Genomic DNA, 14,307 nt, shown 5'->3' on the forward strand with positions numbered 1-14,307 from the left:
AGTTTTAAGTAGACAGTTTAAACGTGCAGAGCGATAAAGAAGTGGAATGCAGTGGTTGTGACACCAACTTCTGATCTGAAATGTAAAGAAAACTCAATCCACTTCAGGGTGCCTTTTTTGTCTGTCTGTTTCCATTTTACAAGAGCAACGGTGAAATAAGGAGAATCCCATCTTCACTGTTTCAAAATCCTTTGTTTCTGCGTTTCAGTCACCAGAACCTTGAGGAGTAGAGCTGGTGCAAAAACTGTGAGACGAGTCCACGGAGAAAACAGGGACTTGGAGCTGCGCCGCAGCTGTAGAGTCGGACACAGTCGGTACTCGACTACTAACTCGTCCATTCTATTTGACAAACTTATGACAAAGTAAGTCATCTTTTCTTGCAGACCTCTTAGAATGATCTTTCTTCGCAAGCCTTTGCACTATGGCATGATGTTGGCCTCAACTTGCTCTTTATTTTGACAGCAAAGAGGTATGGCTGCTCCTGGCATTTCCTTCCTGTTTACAGGGAGACACCGTTACCTGGCTAGATAAACAGATTTTCTTGAAGGTGCTATTTCAGCATATAAGAATTGATTTAGAAAACAACAACAACAACAAAAGTGCTTCATGGCTTGCTAGTTTTGTAATCTCACATTTCTCCAGGAATACTTGATTTGCTGCATTTCACCATTACACTCGTCAGCGCCGCTGATTCTGGTTTATCACTATTTGCATTGCAAATCTCCTTGTCCAAAGCTTAAACTGATGTATGCACTTCTTGAAAACAAAACCTGAAGTTGCAGAGCAGAAGACTCAAGTCATTATGTTAGCAGCTGTGTAACCATACTGCTTTCCAAGCATAAGATGTCCAGCTTATTTTGTTTCTATGAAGAGTTTAAATGGCTCCCGTTAAGCAAAGATGTCCCCACACTGATACTGTTAAGCAAGGATTCCACCTCCTTTGGCTGAGGTCTGCTCCCTTACTCACATTGGAACATTCATCCAAGTAGCCTGCAATTCCACACTGTCGGGGGAAAGTCCATAGAATAGAAAAGGTTCCTCCAGTCTCTTCCTCAGCCTTTTTTTGAAGCATGCAATAAAGCAAAACATTCACAGGCTGCCCTTCCATGCAAAACAAGGCAAATTAGTAAGACAGGAGCCACAAAACTGATTGTCCTTTAAAGTTAAAATGAGATTTGAAATAGATCGAGTTAGCAAGTGTTGTAAGTCTGTAGCTAAGTCTGGTTTTGCCAATGCAGCACAATTCCCTATCACGTAGCCAGAGCTGCTTCTGTAGCTCCAAGAAGCAAAACTGCTTTGACAAAATACTGTGTCATCAAAGCATTCGTTGGCTCAGTAGGCACGGCTCAGGTTCAACAAGTTTGTGAAAAAGTGAGTACTAACAGAAGCAGCAGGGTCCAAAGAAACACTTTATGTCCCCACTGCGAAATGAGGGGCTTTACCTTGAGTGTTATGCACACTGTCAATAGAAAAGCACTGTAACAGAATCTGCCACGGCAGTTTGCATGTTACTGAAAGACCATCAGAGTGGGACTGCAGCAAGATCATTGCGAAGTTACAAAAAAAAACATGTGGGGGTGGGAGTTTAGTTGCGTTCGATAACACAATCTTAGATAAAGATTTTGGTCTTAACGTAAAAGTAAGGATGTCTACTGATCTCTTCAACTCCAACAACTGAAGCCCAAGTCTGAAAAATCGCCTTTAAGAATGCAAAGAAAATATTTAACTCTTCTGTATGTTCATACTTTGCTATCAAGCAAAGGAATGAATGCTGATGCCTTAACTATGTAGGGCTGTAGCTTACAGAGAGACTACACCTTCCTGTTTTTTTCCCTTTAAAAACGTTAAATGTACGTGAAATTATTTGGGGGTGTTTTCACATGCAAAGCCTAATGCAGTGCATGCAAGCCCTGTCATCTTCTTCGTCTAGTAGTGTCGCGTTAAGGGGTGTAGCCGATTGACCGTCATGGGTCCCATCGGATTCAGGGTGCTGAACTATCACGGTCACGGATTCACCAACAACGCAGTATGGCCTCGCTCTAGTCGCATTCAAGGAGAACTCTCACAGCTAGGAAGAATGCAATTAAGTGCAATTTCTTACGGCGACAGGTACACAGGTTCTTTGGATTGTCAGTGATAAATTCACTGTCTGCAAAAGCAAGCTAGCATGCATGAAATGCACAGGTACACAGCCTAGGTATTAAGACATTAAAAAGCATCAAAACTCTAGAGATTTCTAAGATTCCACAGAGACGCCTGGTATAAGCAAGCGTTCAGATCTTACCCCACGGCGTCCCAATGGAGTGGGGGTGGGGGAGTGAGAGGCTCAGCCTGTCGAGTGATGTCAGAAGGAATCCTTCCTGATAGTATCTTCCCTAACATCCCCTTTCTCTTAAAGCAATTGATATTATTTTCTATCTTTAAGGTGGAGCTTGAGTGACTCTAGTCATGCATATCCTGGTTGTGCTTGGTAGAAATGATCTCACTTGCGTTTAAAGGTACAGGCTCTGAGAAATTCCGAGGGCGTGCTCAGTGAGGGGTGGTTGCACCTTGGAGGCGGGTAGCTTTTGGGATGGAGGTGTGCTTATGATGCCTAGTCGCTTAAGGCGATTACTCCACAAGTAGTAACTTAGTGTTGATTTAACTCCAGCATATCTAAAACATAAGAAGGATGTTAGTATGGAAGAAGCCGATGAAACCAGTCCTTAAATCTTACTACTTATTGTGCGTGAGCAGACTGGCGTGAGTTTTAGCTATACTGGCAAATATCAAACCACACCTGTGTCGTCCCAGAGCTGGGAAAAAAACAAAAACAAAACCAAGGAAATGTTGAAGCAAATAGGGAGGCGTGTAGCTTGTGCAGTCTTTTAGCTGAGAAAATAAAGAAGGAGAGAGACAGGTAGCCTTGAGCTAGCAGAAGCAAGGAAGAGAAGGGCTAAAAGGGAAAAAACAGGAAGGAGAACACCAGCTCCAGACTGACCTATAGTAACCTTTTTCTCATTAAGGGTCATTAGCACATTAAAAATCACACCTGTCAAAATGCTAATCTATGCTAATGTGGGATTCGGTGTGTGTCCCCCCTCTCCTGTTCCCCCTCCCCCCCAGTATTCCTCTGTAATGCACAAGCTCAATGGAGATAAGTTAGGTGAGCTGTAATAACCAATCCAAAGGAGCCAAAGAGAGAGTTTTCACAAGTTTCCTGTGTATAAATGACGGTGATTCGAGTCAGAGGTGTGCTTGCTTTGCGAAAGATGGCCAAGTACCTGACTCTGCAGAGTTCTATAAGTAATTATATAATTAAAAGACCTTCGTGTGCATTCCGACTCTGGGTGCTTATTGGCGCGGTGCACTCTGCACGAACCTGCAGACAACATCTGTACTCAGTGTCATGCCTACAGACAACCCTTTACTGTTGGGACCTGCATATTTTTCTGTGCATTCAACACAACCCCTTTGGCACAACTAGTTAACCACGTAGCTGCCAGTCCACCACTCAGTTGCACTTGTGAAGAGGAAAAGCTATTTCCGTCTACTGGAGGAGCACATCCTCTAAATGCAAGCTTCACTCAGCTGGTCATTTACTGCAGGACAAGATTTGAAAAGTGTTGTTGAGTTCTGGGTTTCCTGCTTACAGGAAAAATTAAGTGCTAGATCGCCCTCTACTCCGCTTTGTCTGCTGCATTTAATGGAGATTAAACTGATTTCGTTTGCTCCTCCGTTTATGGACAATGAGCTGAAGGAACAGGTACAGCACATTAGCCTGGAATGCCTTCCCTCCCAACCAAAGTAAACTGGAGCTGTAACTAACACAAGCAGAAGCAAGGCTTCCGTGTTTTCAGCTGAATAAAGTTCCAACAAAATCATCCTCTGGGATTTGAAGGTTACTTCACATGACATGCCAACGACTCTTTTCCCTCCATTGTAAAGCGGATCCCTGCTGTTAGTTGCTCTAGAAGCAAAGGAATCATCGGTTTGGTTACCAAATAGCCGCTTCTGCAAACGAGAAGTGTTGTGCTCTCTCTTCCCTTTGAATGACTCCACACTTCTCATCAGCTACTGGATTGCTGACCTAGAATCAGAGAACATCCCAAGGTGGAAAGGACTCCCAATAATCACCAAGTCCAACTCGTGGCTCCACACAGGACCACCCCAAAGTGAGACCCGATGTCTGAGAGCATTGTTCAACACTTGTTGACCTCCGTCAGGCTCGGTGCCATGAGCAGTGCCCTGGGCAGCTGTCTCAGTAGCCAGCCACCCCCTCAGCGCAGCACCTGAGGCGCACGGGGCTCGGCGGGGCGGCCCGGGAGGGGAGGACGGCGGGGCGAAGTGGCAGCTCCCTCAGAGCCGTCTCCCCGCCGCCTCGGCCGCATGTCGTGGCTTTTTCGTGTCGGGGCTTTTTCATGTCGTGCCCTCTGTCTCTCGCCGTGGGTGAGATGCTGCTCCCCAGCGCGGACCCCTTGCGCGCGGGGCCTGCCCGCGGCGGCGGCGGGAGGGAAACCCCAACCCCAAAGCCCTCCCGGCAGGGAGAGCTCGGGGTGAGGGCCGATCCGGCACCGACAGTAAACACACGCCGGAGGAAACGCTCTGGTTTTAGCCATGAGCAGCGCGGCCAGGTTCAAAAGGCGTCACGCTGGAGCTCCGAGTTCGGCGGCGTTCCGAGGCCGTTGTGGCGGTTGTGGAGACGGCCCCGGCTGAGGTGGCTGCTGCTGTCGCTGCTGTCCCCTCTGTCCCTGCTGTTGCCGCTGTTGCCGCTGTTCCCGGACCTTGGAGACCCCCGGCGGCTCCCTGTGCCAGGCCCTGTGGCCCCGGGGAGCTGCCCGCCGCCTCGTCGGCCAGCCCGGCAGCAATCCTGCCAGCACAGAATAGCCCACTGCGTTTCAGGGTAAAGTGACGATTAATTTCTATTTCCTGGCCTGGGTGCTGCTTTCTTCTTTAAGGAAGCTTCAAGGTTAAAGGTTCAACTCAGTTATGTCAGGGTTCAACTCCGTTTCGTGAAGGGGCTCTTGTACGAAAGCTTAAGCTGGGATTGACTCTCTGCTAAGCGGAGGCCAAACGTGGACCTACTGAGAAGCAGGTCCTAAGTGATAACATTTTCTAAAGAGACTGCTAAACACATCTGAAGAGTGCTGCTGCAGAACTCTGAATGGGGGGATAGCAACTGTCTTAAGTGATCTGGAATCTTGAATTTACTTTTCAATGGACAAGAGGTGTGTCTCTCAAGGCAAACAAAGAGAGGAGTAACACCCTCTCTTGTCACTCATGTCAACATAAATTTATGCTCAGAGCGTAGGTGTAGGAACAGCATCGGTATGTATATGGAACATCGGGAGAGGAAGCTCTATCGGTATTTACAGTTTTTCTACTACCTTGCCAGAGAGACGTCATCTCCAAATGAGAAATGGATGTATTTTGAAACAGTGGTGGTGGATCGGATTTCTTCTTTCTAGTGTTAATATTTGCTCTTGAATCGTACTTAATACCTGGTAACACCTCAATCAGTTGTCAAAAATAAACTTAAAAATGTGTAAGGCTTATCTCATTGGTCAGTATAAAGATCAAGGTCTTCCCTTCCCTTCCCTTCCCTTCCCTTCCCTTCCCTTCCCTTCCCTTCCCTTCCCTTCCCTTCCCTTCCCTTCCCTTCCCTTCCCTTCCCTTCCCTTCCCTTCCCTTCCCTTCCCTTCCCTTCCCTTTTTTTCTTTTTTCCTTTCCTTTCCTTTCCTTTCCTTTCCTTTCCTTTCCTTTCCTTTCCTTTCCTTTCCTTTCCTTTCCTTTCCTTTCCTTTCCTTTCCTTTCCTTTCCTTTCCTTTCCTTTCCTTTCCTTTCCTTTCCTTTCCTTTCCCCCCAATATTGTTTTTCTGTTCTCCTTCTCACTGCAGTCTTGATTTTGTTTCTTGTCCCTTAAGTATGTTTCCAATGTGTTGCTGAAACATTTTCCCTTTCAATCCTACAAAAGGAGCTGTCACTGGTGAAGATCGGAGCTTATCCCTGAGCCCAGGAGCTGTCACCTTAGTCTTCCAATCGGACAAGGACGACTTCATTTCTCATGTAAATGCATTTGTCAGGTTTGCGTATTGTTTTTTCAGGAATGGAAAGTGTGTATAGAATGGATTTAAAATCAATTTTAAATGTAAAACGTCAGGGCAAAAAAGTTCTAATTATAACCTCTGCGCACAATTTGCCAGCTGTGGGACTAGGAGTTTTCTTATTTACTGTGTTTTGTTTAACGTGTCTGAAGTTTAATGGACAGCAATCAAGGCGTGCTAGAAATCTGAAAGCACTTTATGCTTTGTTCTCTCCGTCATTTTGGTATAACAAACTAGCTTATGTTTTAAACCCTCCATGAGGTTAGTGGTTTCCCTAAAGGTAACAAGTCCCTGTGTGCTACAGTAAGACAGTAACAAAACATGAAGTATAGAAGTTCATCCTGTCATTATTCAGCTTCTGCCTATGGACACACAACTACGCTTATTTAAAGCGGTATCACCTTGAAACCTAATCAGCATTTTAAAAAGGACTTTGTAGCAGTTATTGGCTTTTGTCCTGGAGGGCTGAGGTTTGTTTTGTTTTGTTTTACATTCAGCATTTCCGTTTCTAGCTTCCATTCCCCTGTTGTTTTGCATGAGGAAAGCGTGCAACTTTAGAAAGGAGAACGGAAAGAGCTGCTTTTTAGTCTAACTTTTCAGTTTGTCGTAGGAGTTTTAAATGTGGTAGGAGTAAAACACCAGAAGTACTGCTGCCAAAGTTATATTCAAACTCGTCTTTCTTGGAGAAGCAGAAGAAGCCCAGGGAGAAATGAATTTGCAAACATGCTCTTCATGCTCTCCTTTCCCAAGATTTCTCTGAGATATAGCCCATCCTCTGTGGGTTTTGAGGTATATGGTTCCCAGGAGTGAAAAGGAGGGCCAAACATCTCTCCTCTTGGATCTCAACGTGCCAGGGCTTTAGTGTACTGCCACTTACAGCTCCGCTTTTTCACCTGGAAAAAGCGACCGCATGATGTAGACTGAGGAGCCCTCACAGATTAACTTGCTATCACCAAGTGACGCCCATGAAAGGTGTATTTAAAAGCTAGGCTCATTATAGAATCACAACAAACCCCTCATGACTGGTGCAGTAGACAGTGAGGTAGAGGGCGAGCCCTGGAAAGACAGAAGAAAAGTAGCAGTGAGTTCTGGGTACCTTTGTGCAGACGAAACAGAAAAACGCAGGCAGTGAAGTAATAGTGTTCCGTTACTAATGCCAGCAATAGATAATTGCAACAATTATCTATTAGATCATAGGTACTAATTAACAGATAATTGCGCAACTCCGGAAATCAATAAATAACTGATTCCCCTCAGAGAATGTCTTCTACATTTTTATATTAAAAAGACTCCAGAGTTGTAATGGATTAAAATCCTACGGAAGGGAAAGAAATGGCATCAGCCACTAGTTCTGCAGAAGCGAAAAGTAATACTGATAGAGTTTAGATGGAAATTTTCACTTTGTGTGTTTAGTTTGGGGATTCTTTTTAAATCATTCATACCAGCGATTTAGTTCTTAAGGCTGTTTCTTTGAGATTAAGTGACAGGACTTCTGTTACTCTTTTCTTCTTGGAATGCTTCTTGATATTCTTACATCAGCCAGAACTTCTGTCTCTGTTGCAGATGTGAACAATGACCGTAGCTAAGAAGCCCAAATCTTCAAAGCCTAAAAAGCCCTCTTCAAGGCGGTCTGGCAAATCCAAGAAACCAAGTCCTAAAATACTGATGTCACGCACCGCCAACTGGGGCCGGATAGTGCCTGCAGAAGATTCAAGCCAAGTCTCTGTGGCCCAAGGACGTGGAGGTGCTATTTACTGTAGATCATCTGAAAAATCTAAGGCTTTTGCCCCAAGAGATCTAAGTAAGTGTGCGTTCTATCCTGCCTCCATTGTCTTCAAAGCAAAAGTAGAAAATGCAGTTCTTACTTGTTGCACTGATAGAGAAGGGGACTACTGTGAAGAAAGACTTGAAAAGCGAATCCCCTAAGGCAACTGAAGTGACTGATGTTACAGAAATTAATTTTGATATATTTACAGTCAACAGAGAAATACGGGGAGCTTTTTGTAATGCACAGATTCCTCCATGTCTTTTCTGTTTTGCAGAGAAAAGTGTTTGATTGTTGCTATTCACAGCTTCCATTTTTCACAGGTTTTTTGAAGGATAACATTGCTCAGGAAAAAATCTGGTATCTGTAGGGGTACCGTCATTCCTAGTTCCTAGTTTTTACGTTTTTACCGTACAATTTCAAGTCTAAGTTTGTGGTTTAAGTTATAATAAGGAAAAAAACAGTAGTTGAGTTAATCAGGTTAAAGATTATAGATGGAGAGGAACTTGGCATTAGGTGCTACAAACAGAATGGCAGTTAGCCTTGCCTTAGAAGAATTAAAATGGTTGACTAAAATTGTTTTTTTTTTTTTTTTTTTTTTTTTCCCCAAAACATTGTGTTGACCAGCCAATTTGAATTTGGTGGTATTAAAGCTGTCTGCAATAAGTTTTTCTGGTTTGGATTGTAGCTAGCTCCTCTAGGTGCTCCTGCAGAATAGTATATTTTTAAATACCTTTCTTAGAAACAAACAAACAAGATCTCTTTTTAAATTTAACTTTCTTGCAGTCGTTAATGATGGAATTGCTCCGCCACAGAGCATTCTTTTTCCACCTGAGAAGATTTGTATGGATTGGCGAGAAACACAAAGTGTTGGAGTTGGCCTGTACAATCTTGGCAACACATGTTTTCTTAATGCTACTCTACAGTGTTTGACCTACACACCCCCACTTGCCAATTACATGCTTTCTCTTGAGCACAGCCAGTCATGTGAGTACTTTCTAACAGTATTTTGAATCTGTTGGATAGCTCTGAAGGTGAAAGAACAGCAGTGATTCTGTGAGATAAGCTTATTTGCCTGATTTTACCTGTAGCAGCTGGCTTTGAGCACTGTATTAGCAGTGGGCTCCGAATAGCATATGGAGTGCAATTAATGCACCATGTTTTATTTATTTATTTAGTTATTTGTTTGTTTGTTTGTTTGTTTGTTTATTAAAGGATCATTTATTGCTTCATGGGAATAATGAAGTGCATTGGACAGTAATACATTTAGTAGTAATTTTAGAGAGTAATACATTTTGCAGCCTGTGGAGTTCACATTCCTGTCAGCCTTTACAACTGCGACTTTGCAGTAGTCTTTTAGATTTCTCATCACAAAATGCATTTGAATACAGGCTTAGTGGATATTTTTCTTCTGTCAAGTTGTGTGAAATGAAATGTTACAAGACTGTTGGGACATTGGCATCTTGGGAGAATAGAATGTAGCAAGGAGAGTGGATATTGTATCTATAGTTTAAATTGTACTTAGATGTTTGTAGGTATGGATATTTCGCTGGACTGGGATGCTTTGCTCTTTCACTCTTCAGGTCGTGAACAAGATTTTTGCATGATGTGCACGATGGAGACTCACATTAACCAGGCCCTGCGTTGCACTGTTGATGCCATCGAGCCTACACATGTTATCAGTAATCTCAGTCGTAAGTGGCTTCAGATGTGTTTCTTTTCGATAGCTTGTAATCTTCAAATAATTATTTGATGTGTCTAAGTGGTTTTAACACTCCAATGAAGAGAGATTTTAGAAATACAAGAATGATTTCATTTTTAAATGAGGTCAATACTATCATCTTCTTATTTAGGAATAGGACAACATTTCCGTTTTGGCAGTCAAGAAGACGCACACGAGTTCTTGCGCTATACTGTTGATGCTATGCAGGAAGCGTGCTTGAACGGAAGCACCGAGTAAGCATAAACAAGTTCACTTTCATACATTCTCTAGCACCTTCTAGTCCTTTATTTACTCTCAGAAATGATCTCTAGCACCTTTTAGTGCCTTATTTACTATCAGCAACGCAAGTCTACATCATCCTTGGTTTTCATCAAACTCTTTGAAGAGTTAACTCTGTGCCTTAAATCTTCTGAGGTCTGATTATAATTTATTTCCAGATTGGACAGATCTTCTCAAGCTACCACCATCATTCATCAAATATTTGGAGGATTTCTAAGATCGAGAGGTACTTGAAAAAATATTCCTGTCCTTAGAACTGATCTGTGTCTTTTGTCGGTAGTAAAGCAGTCTGTAGTTTGTCTAAAGTAGTATCTGTCAACAACTTGAATTTGGACAGTTAGTCTCCTTCACATAATGTTAAGCATTTATATTTTGTTTCCAGTGAAGTGCTTGAATTGCAAAGCAGTTTCGGATACGTATGAGGCATTTCTTGATATCACTTTGGATATAAAGGTAAGATGTTTTCTAAATATAATTCATGATGTTTAAGTACATGCATAACTTTCTAAATTAAACTTGTTTAACTTAAAAAACCAAACCACATATAATGTTAAAACATAAGAGCTTGGTGGTGCTAAGGAAGTGGATTGGACTTTGTCCTTCTGTGGAACCCATGTAAATAGTCTCCACGTTTGCATTGGGTTTAAGGGGAAAGAATTCTCTTTCTGCAAAAATTATAATGCTGTCATACTTCTTTGTTGTTCTACCTCAATATACATCTAATTGTTAGACTGATGAATTTGTCCCCAGCATTGATGACAAAGCACACTGTAGATGCTGTCTAGGCAACTGGGAAAGTATTTGTTCCAAAGTCAAATGCCTTCCAGGTGAGGTCAATGCTGAGCATGCTCTTTCTGCCTCCTTCTTGACAGTGCTCCTAGTAGATCGCTTGAGTATGTTAGTAAGATTCTCTTATAAACTACTAGTATGTCTCTGGAATTCTGAATTACGGTGACTTTACGCTCTTCTTTCTCGCTGCTCTAGGCGGTTTCGTCTGTTAGCAGAGCTCTGGAACTCTTTGTGAAACCTGAAGAGCTGGATGGAGAGAATTGCTATAAATGTAGCGAGTAAGATTTTGACGAATTAGGTCTTAATCCTAGACGTCAGTTTTCTATGTTGCATGACTCTGTTGGACTACCTCTAAACTTTGGATCTACTTACAAGTTTTGTGGAAGTTTATAAAAGACTTGGATTTTTGTTTCCTTGGAGGGGGGAAGTCTTGTTCATAGGCATTCCCTATGGGTTTGCAATTCTCTGGCTTGTATTTTGCCATCAGAATTCAAAAAGAGCTACTTTTGTTCTTTCTATTTATTAGCTCTCGACAGTACTTTTCTTGATGTAAACTGCCCAGTTTCCGTTGTTCTCTGGGCTAGTGGCTAATTTTCACTGCTTACACCGTAGGTCCTACCTTGGAGCGGGCAATGTGTCAAACTGAACTATTTTGTTTCAAAGGATGGCAGATGGGTTCAGTGTCTTTCCAGACAAGCTCAGTACATGAAGACTTCCTACTGTTAAATGTCTCCCTCCTGTAGAATGACCATGTGCTTCTGTTGTATTTTTGATGTTGATAGTCAACCTATGTTGGAGATTATTTGCAATTTCTAGCCCTGGGGACCAAGGCTTTCTCGTTCCACTTTCAGTATTTGTATTTCCCTTGAAAGCTGAAAGAATGTTTCCAGGATTGGAGTTCAAATAGCCACTTTTGTAGACCAAGAAATGGTACCTTGCCATCCAACCTGGTCATACCCTTTTGTGAGAGATTCCTGTTCCCGCTATGCTCTGAGTTGTTGGGAAAATTGACCTTCTTCTGTGTATTAACAAACCTGACACGCAGTGCATGGGTTTATGAAAAGAAAAAAGACCAACCTATTATGCAAGTAAATATCATTCAAATAGCATAGGCATGCGTGAGACATTAAAAGGAGTTTGTTTTGGGGGCGAAAAAAGAAGATGCCTTCAAACACTTATCTCTGCTTGTTTTTAAGGTGTAAAAAGATGGTTCCTGCGTCCAAGAGATTTACCATACACCGTTCTTCCAAGGTTCTCACAATATCACTGAAAAGATTTGCAGATTTCACAGGTGGAAAGATCAACAAGGTATATTTACCACTGTAATGCAACTATATCATTGTGTAATGGGACATCCCCCAAAGCTGAAAGTTGTTAATATTTTCAGACAATAATTGTAGACTAACGACTATGGCTTATTCTTTCTCTTAATATCAATAAAGTTCCCGCTTGACAAGAAGCATATGCTTTCCTCTGAGAAGGCTGATTCATCAGGAAACAGTTCTCTGCAACTTCTAGTCTTAACCGTTGTTTATGGGAAGACTTATTTGTAGTGCATCAAGAAATATATTCTAGAAATATATTCTAGAAATCAATTCTAGTCTGTGTTTTTTGGAAGTGTTTTTCTCTGGCTAGTCCACGAAGTACTCTGGGATAATTTTTCTATCTTCTTGATGTCTCTTTAGGAGGTGAAATATCCGGAGTATTTGGACCTGAGAGCCTACATGTCGCAGTCAATGGGAGAACCACTGCTCTATGCCTTATACGCGGTGCTGGTACATCACAGTGTCAGCTGTCACTCAGGACACTATATATGCTATGTAAAGGTAGAAGTCAACAGCATTTCTAACAGGGTAAAGGTTGTGCTGGCAAACCAATTAAAGCATGACTAGCAGCTACTGTTTCTAGGGAAAAAGATTTCATTATATTTTTATTTGACATGTGTGTATTTTGTTCCTATCCGTGATTTCAATTGGAAAACGTGCAATTCACCTAAAGAAATCGTTGTCTTTATTTGCAGGCTGGTAATGGACTTTGGTATCAGATGAATGATGCTAAAGTAGTGCGTACTGACATTAAAAGAGTTCTTGGTCAGCAAGCTTACATACTTTTTTATATCAGGTAATAACAAATCTTAAATTGTGTTCAGAAGAGATTTACTTTCCTGTTATTGATATTTTTCTGTTTTGCAAGTGTTTTTCTTGCTATCCCGGGAGAAGATTATTATTTGTCTAATTCAGTTCTGTCTAACCTGAAATTCTCTGTGTCGTTTATTATCTTTTGTTGCTTGGCCTTAAACTGCAGCACTTGTGTAAATTGCTATCTATGTGTTATCTGTAGCTGGCTACTTTAGAGAAGGAGAGAAATGAAGGTCATCTGTGGTGTAAGAATGAATTATTGCTCTGCAAGTGATAGTCTTAGTAGGAAGACTGTTCTCTACTTTTCAGTCTGTAGTCTTGGCGAAGCCTTCTGTAGAGAAGGCTTCCATATCGTATGAGCTGTTCCTCTAAAATGATAGGATGGGATTTAATCCAAGAGTAGGCTGAAAGAAAAACTAAACTACGATCACTGCTCTTTTCTGAAGGCGCTATGATTTGACACTTGGAGAACGTGCGTTTTACTTGCCAGCACCATCTTATCCCTGTTCATTCCCTCCTGGTCAGCAGGGGGCTAATAGTAAGCAGGCTGGATTTCTGGGACCACGACTTCTTCCTCATATGATTAAGGTAATTCAGGGAAGCGGGAGGGCAGATAACGGCACCAAACTGCTAGTGGGTTTGGGGTTTGGTGTGGGGTTTTTTGTTTGGTTTTAAGCATCTTTTTAGGTGTTAAGACCATTTGTAGAAACACTCAGTAGGAGAGTTTTGTGTTTCAAAATGTTACATGCAGTGTTTGCGTTAATCCATCTTGCAATTTCTTCTTTTTAAATACAGAATTCAAGCCGTTTAAATGGAAATGGATCCATAAAAGAGGACGCAAAGACCACTGGTGTCACCCTAAAAAGGCCATCTTCAGCACCACCAATGGCCTGTGTTCAAAACCAGGCAATTACCAGGCCTTCAATTACTGATACGTCAGGAAAACAGAAGATCACCATCAGTATTCACAATAAATTGCCTGCTCGTCAGACTGTGTCACAGCCTGACTTTCTTAGCAGTGCTGTGGAGGATGAAGATCTCTACCAGGCTGTTCCTTCATCCACAATTACAAATTCGGTAATGCAAATGAAGCAAATGCAAACAAACAAAAAAGTTTCTGATGAAATTTTTGTGGAGCCAACAGTGAATGAAAATCCTAAACTCAGCTCTGATAACACAGTCCCTTATGGTGCAGAATCTTCAGGAAAATCTGAGGAGGAGTCAAAGGGCTTATTTCAAAGGAATTTGAAATGCAATGCAATGTCCTCTAATGGAATTTTGGTTGGAAAGGTAGTCCGTACATTGCAGCATTCCAATTCTTCCTGTCAGAATGCTGACAAAGGAAGATCCCAGCATGAGCTGCCAAAAACAGATTCACTAAATGGTGCTATTAGGTTAGTTACTGAATCTAAAGAAAACGGACTGAAACTTGATGATTCCACTTGCCGAGTTGAACCTGTTAAACCTTCTGAGATGTTCTTTTCTAAAACAAATGGATCGCTTGAAACATAGATTTGCTCCATCGAGAAT

The 14,307-nt window shown here is 42.0% G+C and overlaps 2 protein-coding genes across 2 annotated transcripts in view; both read left to right on the plus strand.

Moving 5' to 3' along the window:
- LOC309891516 (ATPase family AAA domain-containing protein 2-like) overlaps positions 1-6,194 on the plus strand; it is a gene marked incomplete at both ends in the record, with an annotated part of 76,653 nt that extends 70,459 nt beyond the window's left edge. Inside the window, one exon of the mRNA XM_082785876.1 lies at positions 6,183-6,194. Within this exon, the coding sequence (XP_082642002.1) occupies positions 6,183-6,194 (12 nt within the window). The remainder of the gene's footprint in view (positions 1-6,182) is intronic.
- Positions 6,195-7,655: 1,461 nt separating this feature from the next.
- On the plus strand, positions 7,656-14,289 carry LOC309891517 (ubiquitin carboxyl-terminal hydrolase 42-like; the record flags this gene model as incomplete). Its single annotated transcript, XM_082785877.1, has 12 exons — positions 7,656-7,884; positions 8,635-8,835; positions 9,432-9,542; positions 9,702-9,804; positions 10,009-10,076; positions 10,233-10,303; positions 10,835-10,917; positions 11,836-11,947; positions 12,325-12,465; positions 12,660-12,760; positions 13,224-13,365; positions 13,573-14,289. The coding sequence occupies 12 exons, from the start codon at positions 7,656-7,658 to the stop codon at positions 14,287-14,289; spliced, it is 2,079 nt and encodes a 692-aa protein (XP_082642003.1).
- Between the last annotated feature and the right edge of the window lie 18 nt (positions 14,290-14,307).

The sequence above is a fragment of the Aythya marila genome (genome assembly GCF_965140915.1).
Source record: "Aythya marila genome assembly, contig: HAP1_HAP1_SCAFFOLD_227, whole genome shotgun sequence".
NCBI classification, from domain to species: domain Eukaryota; kingdom Metazoa; phylum Chordata; class Aves; order Anseriformes; family Anatidae; genus Aythya; species Aythya marila.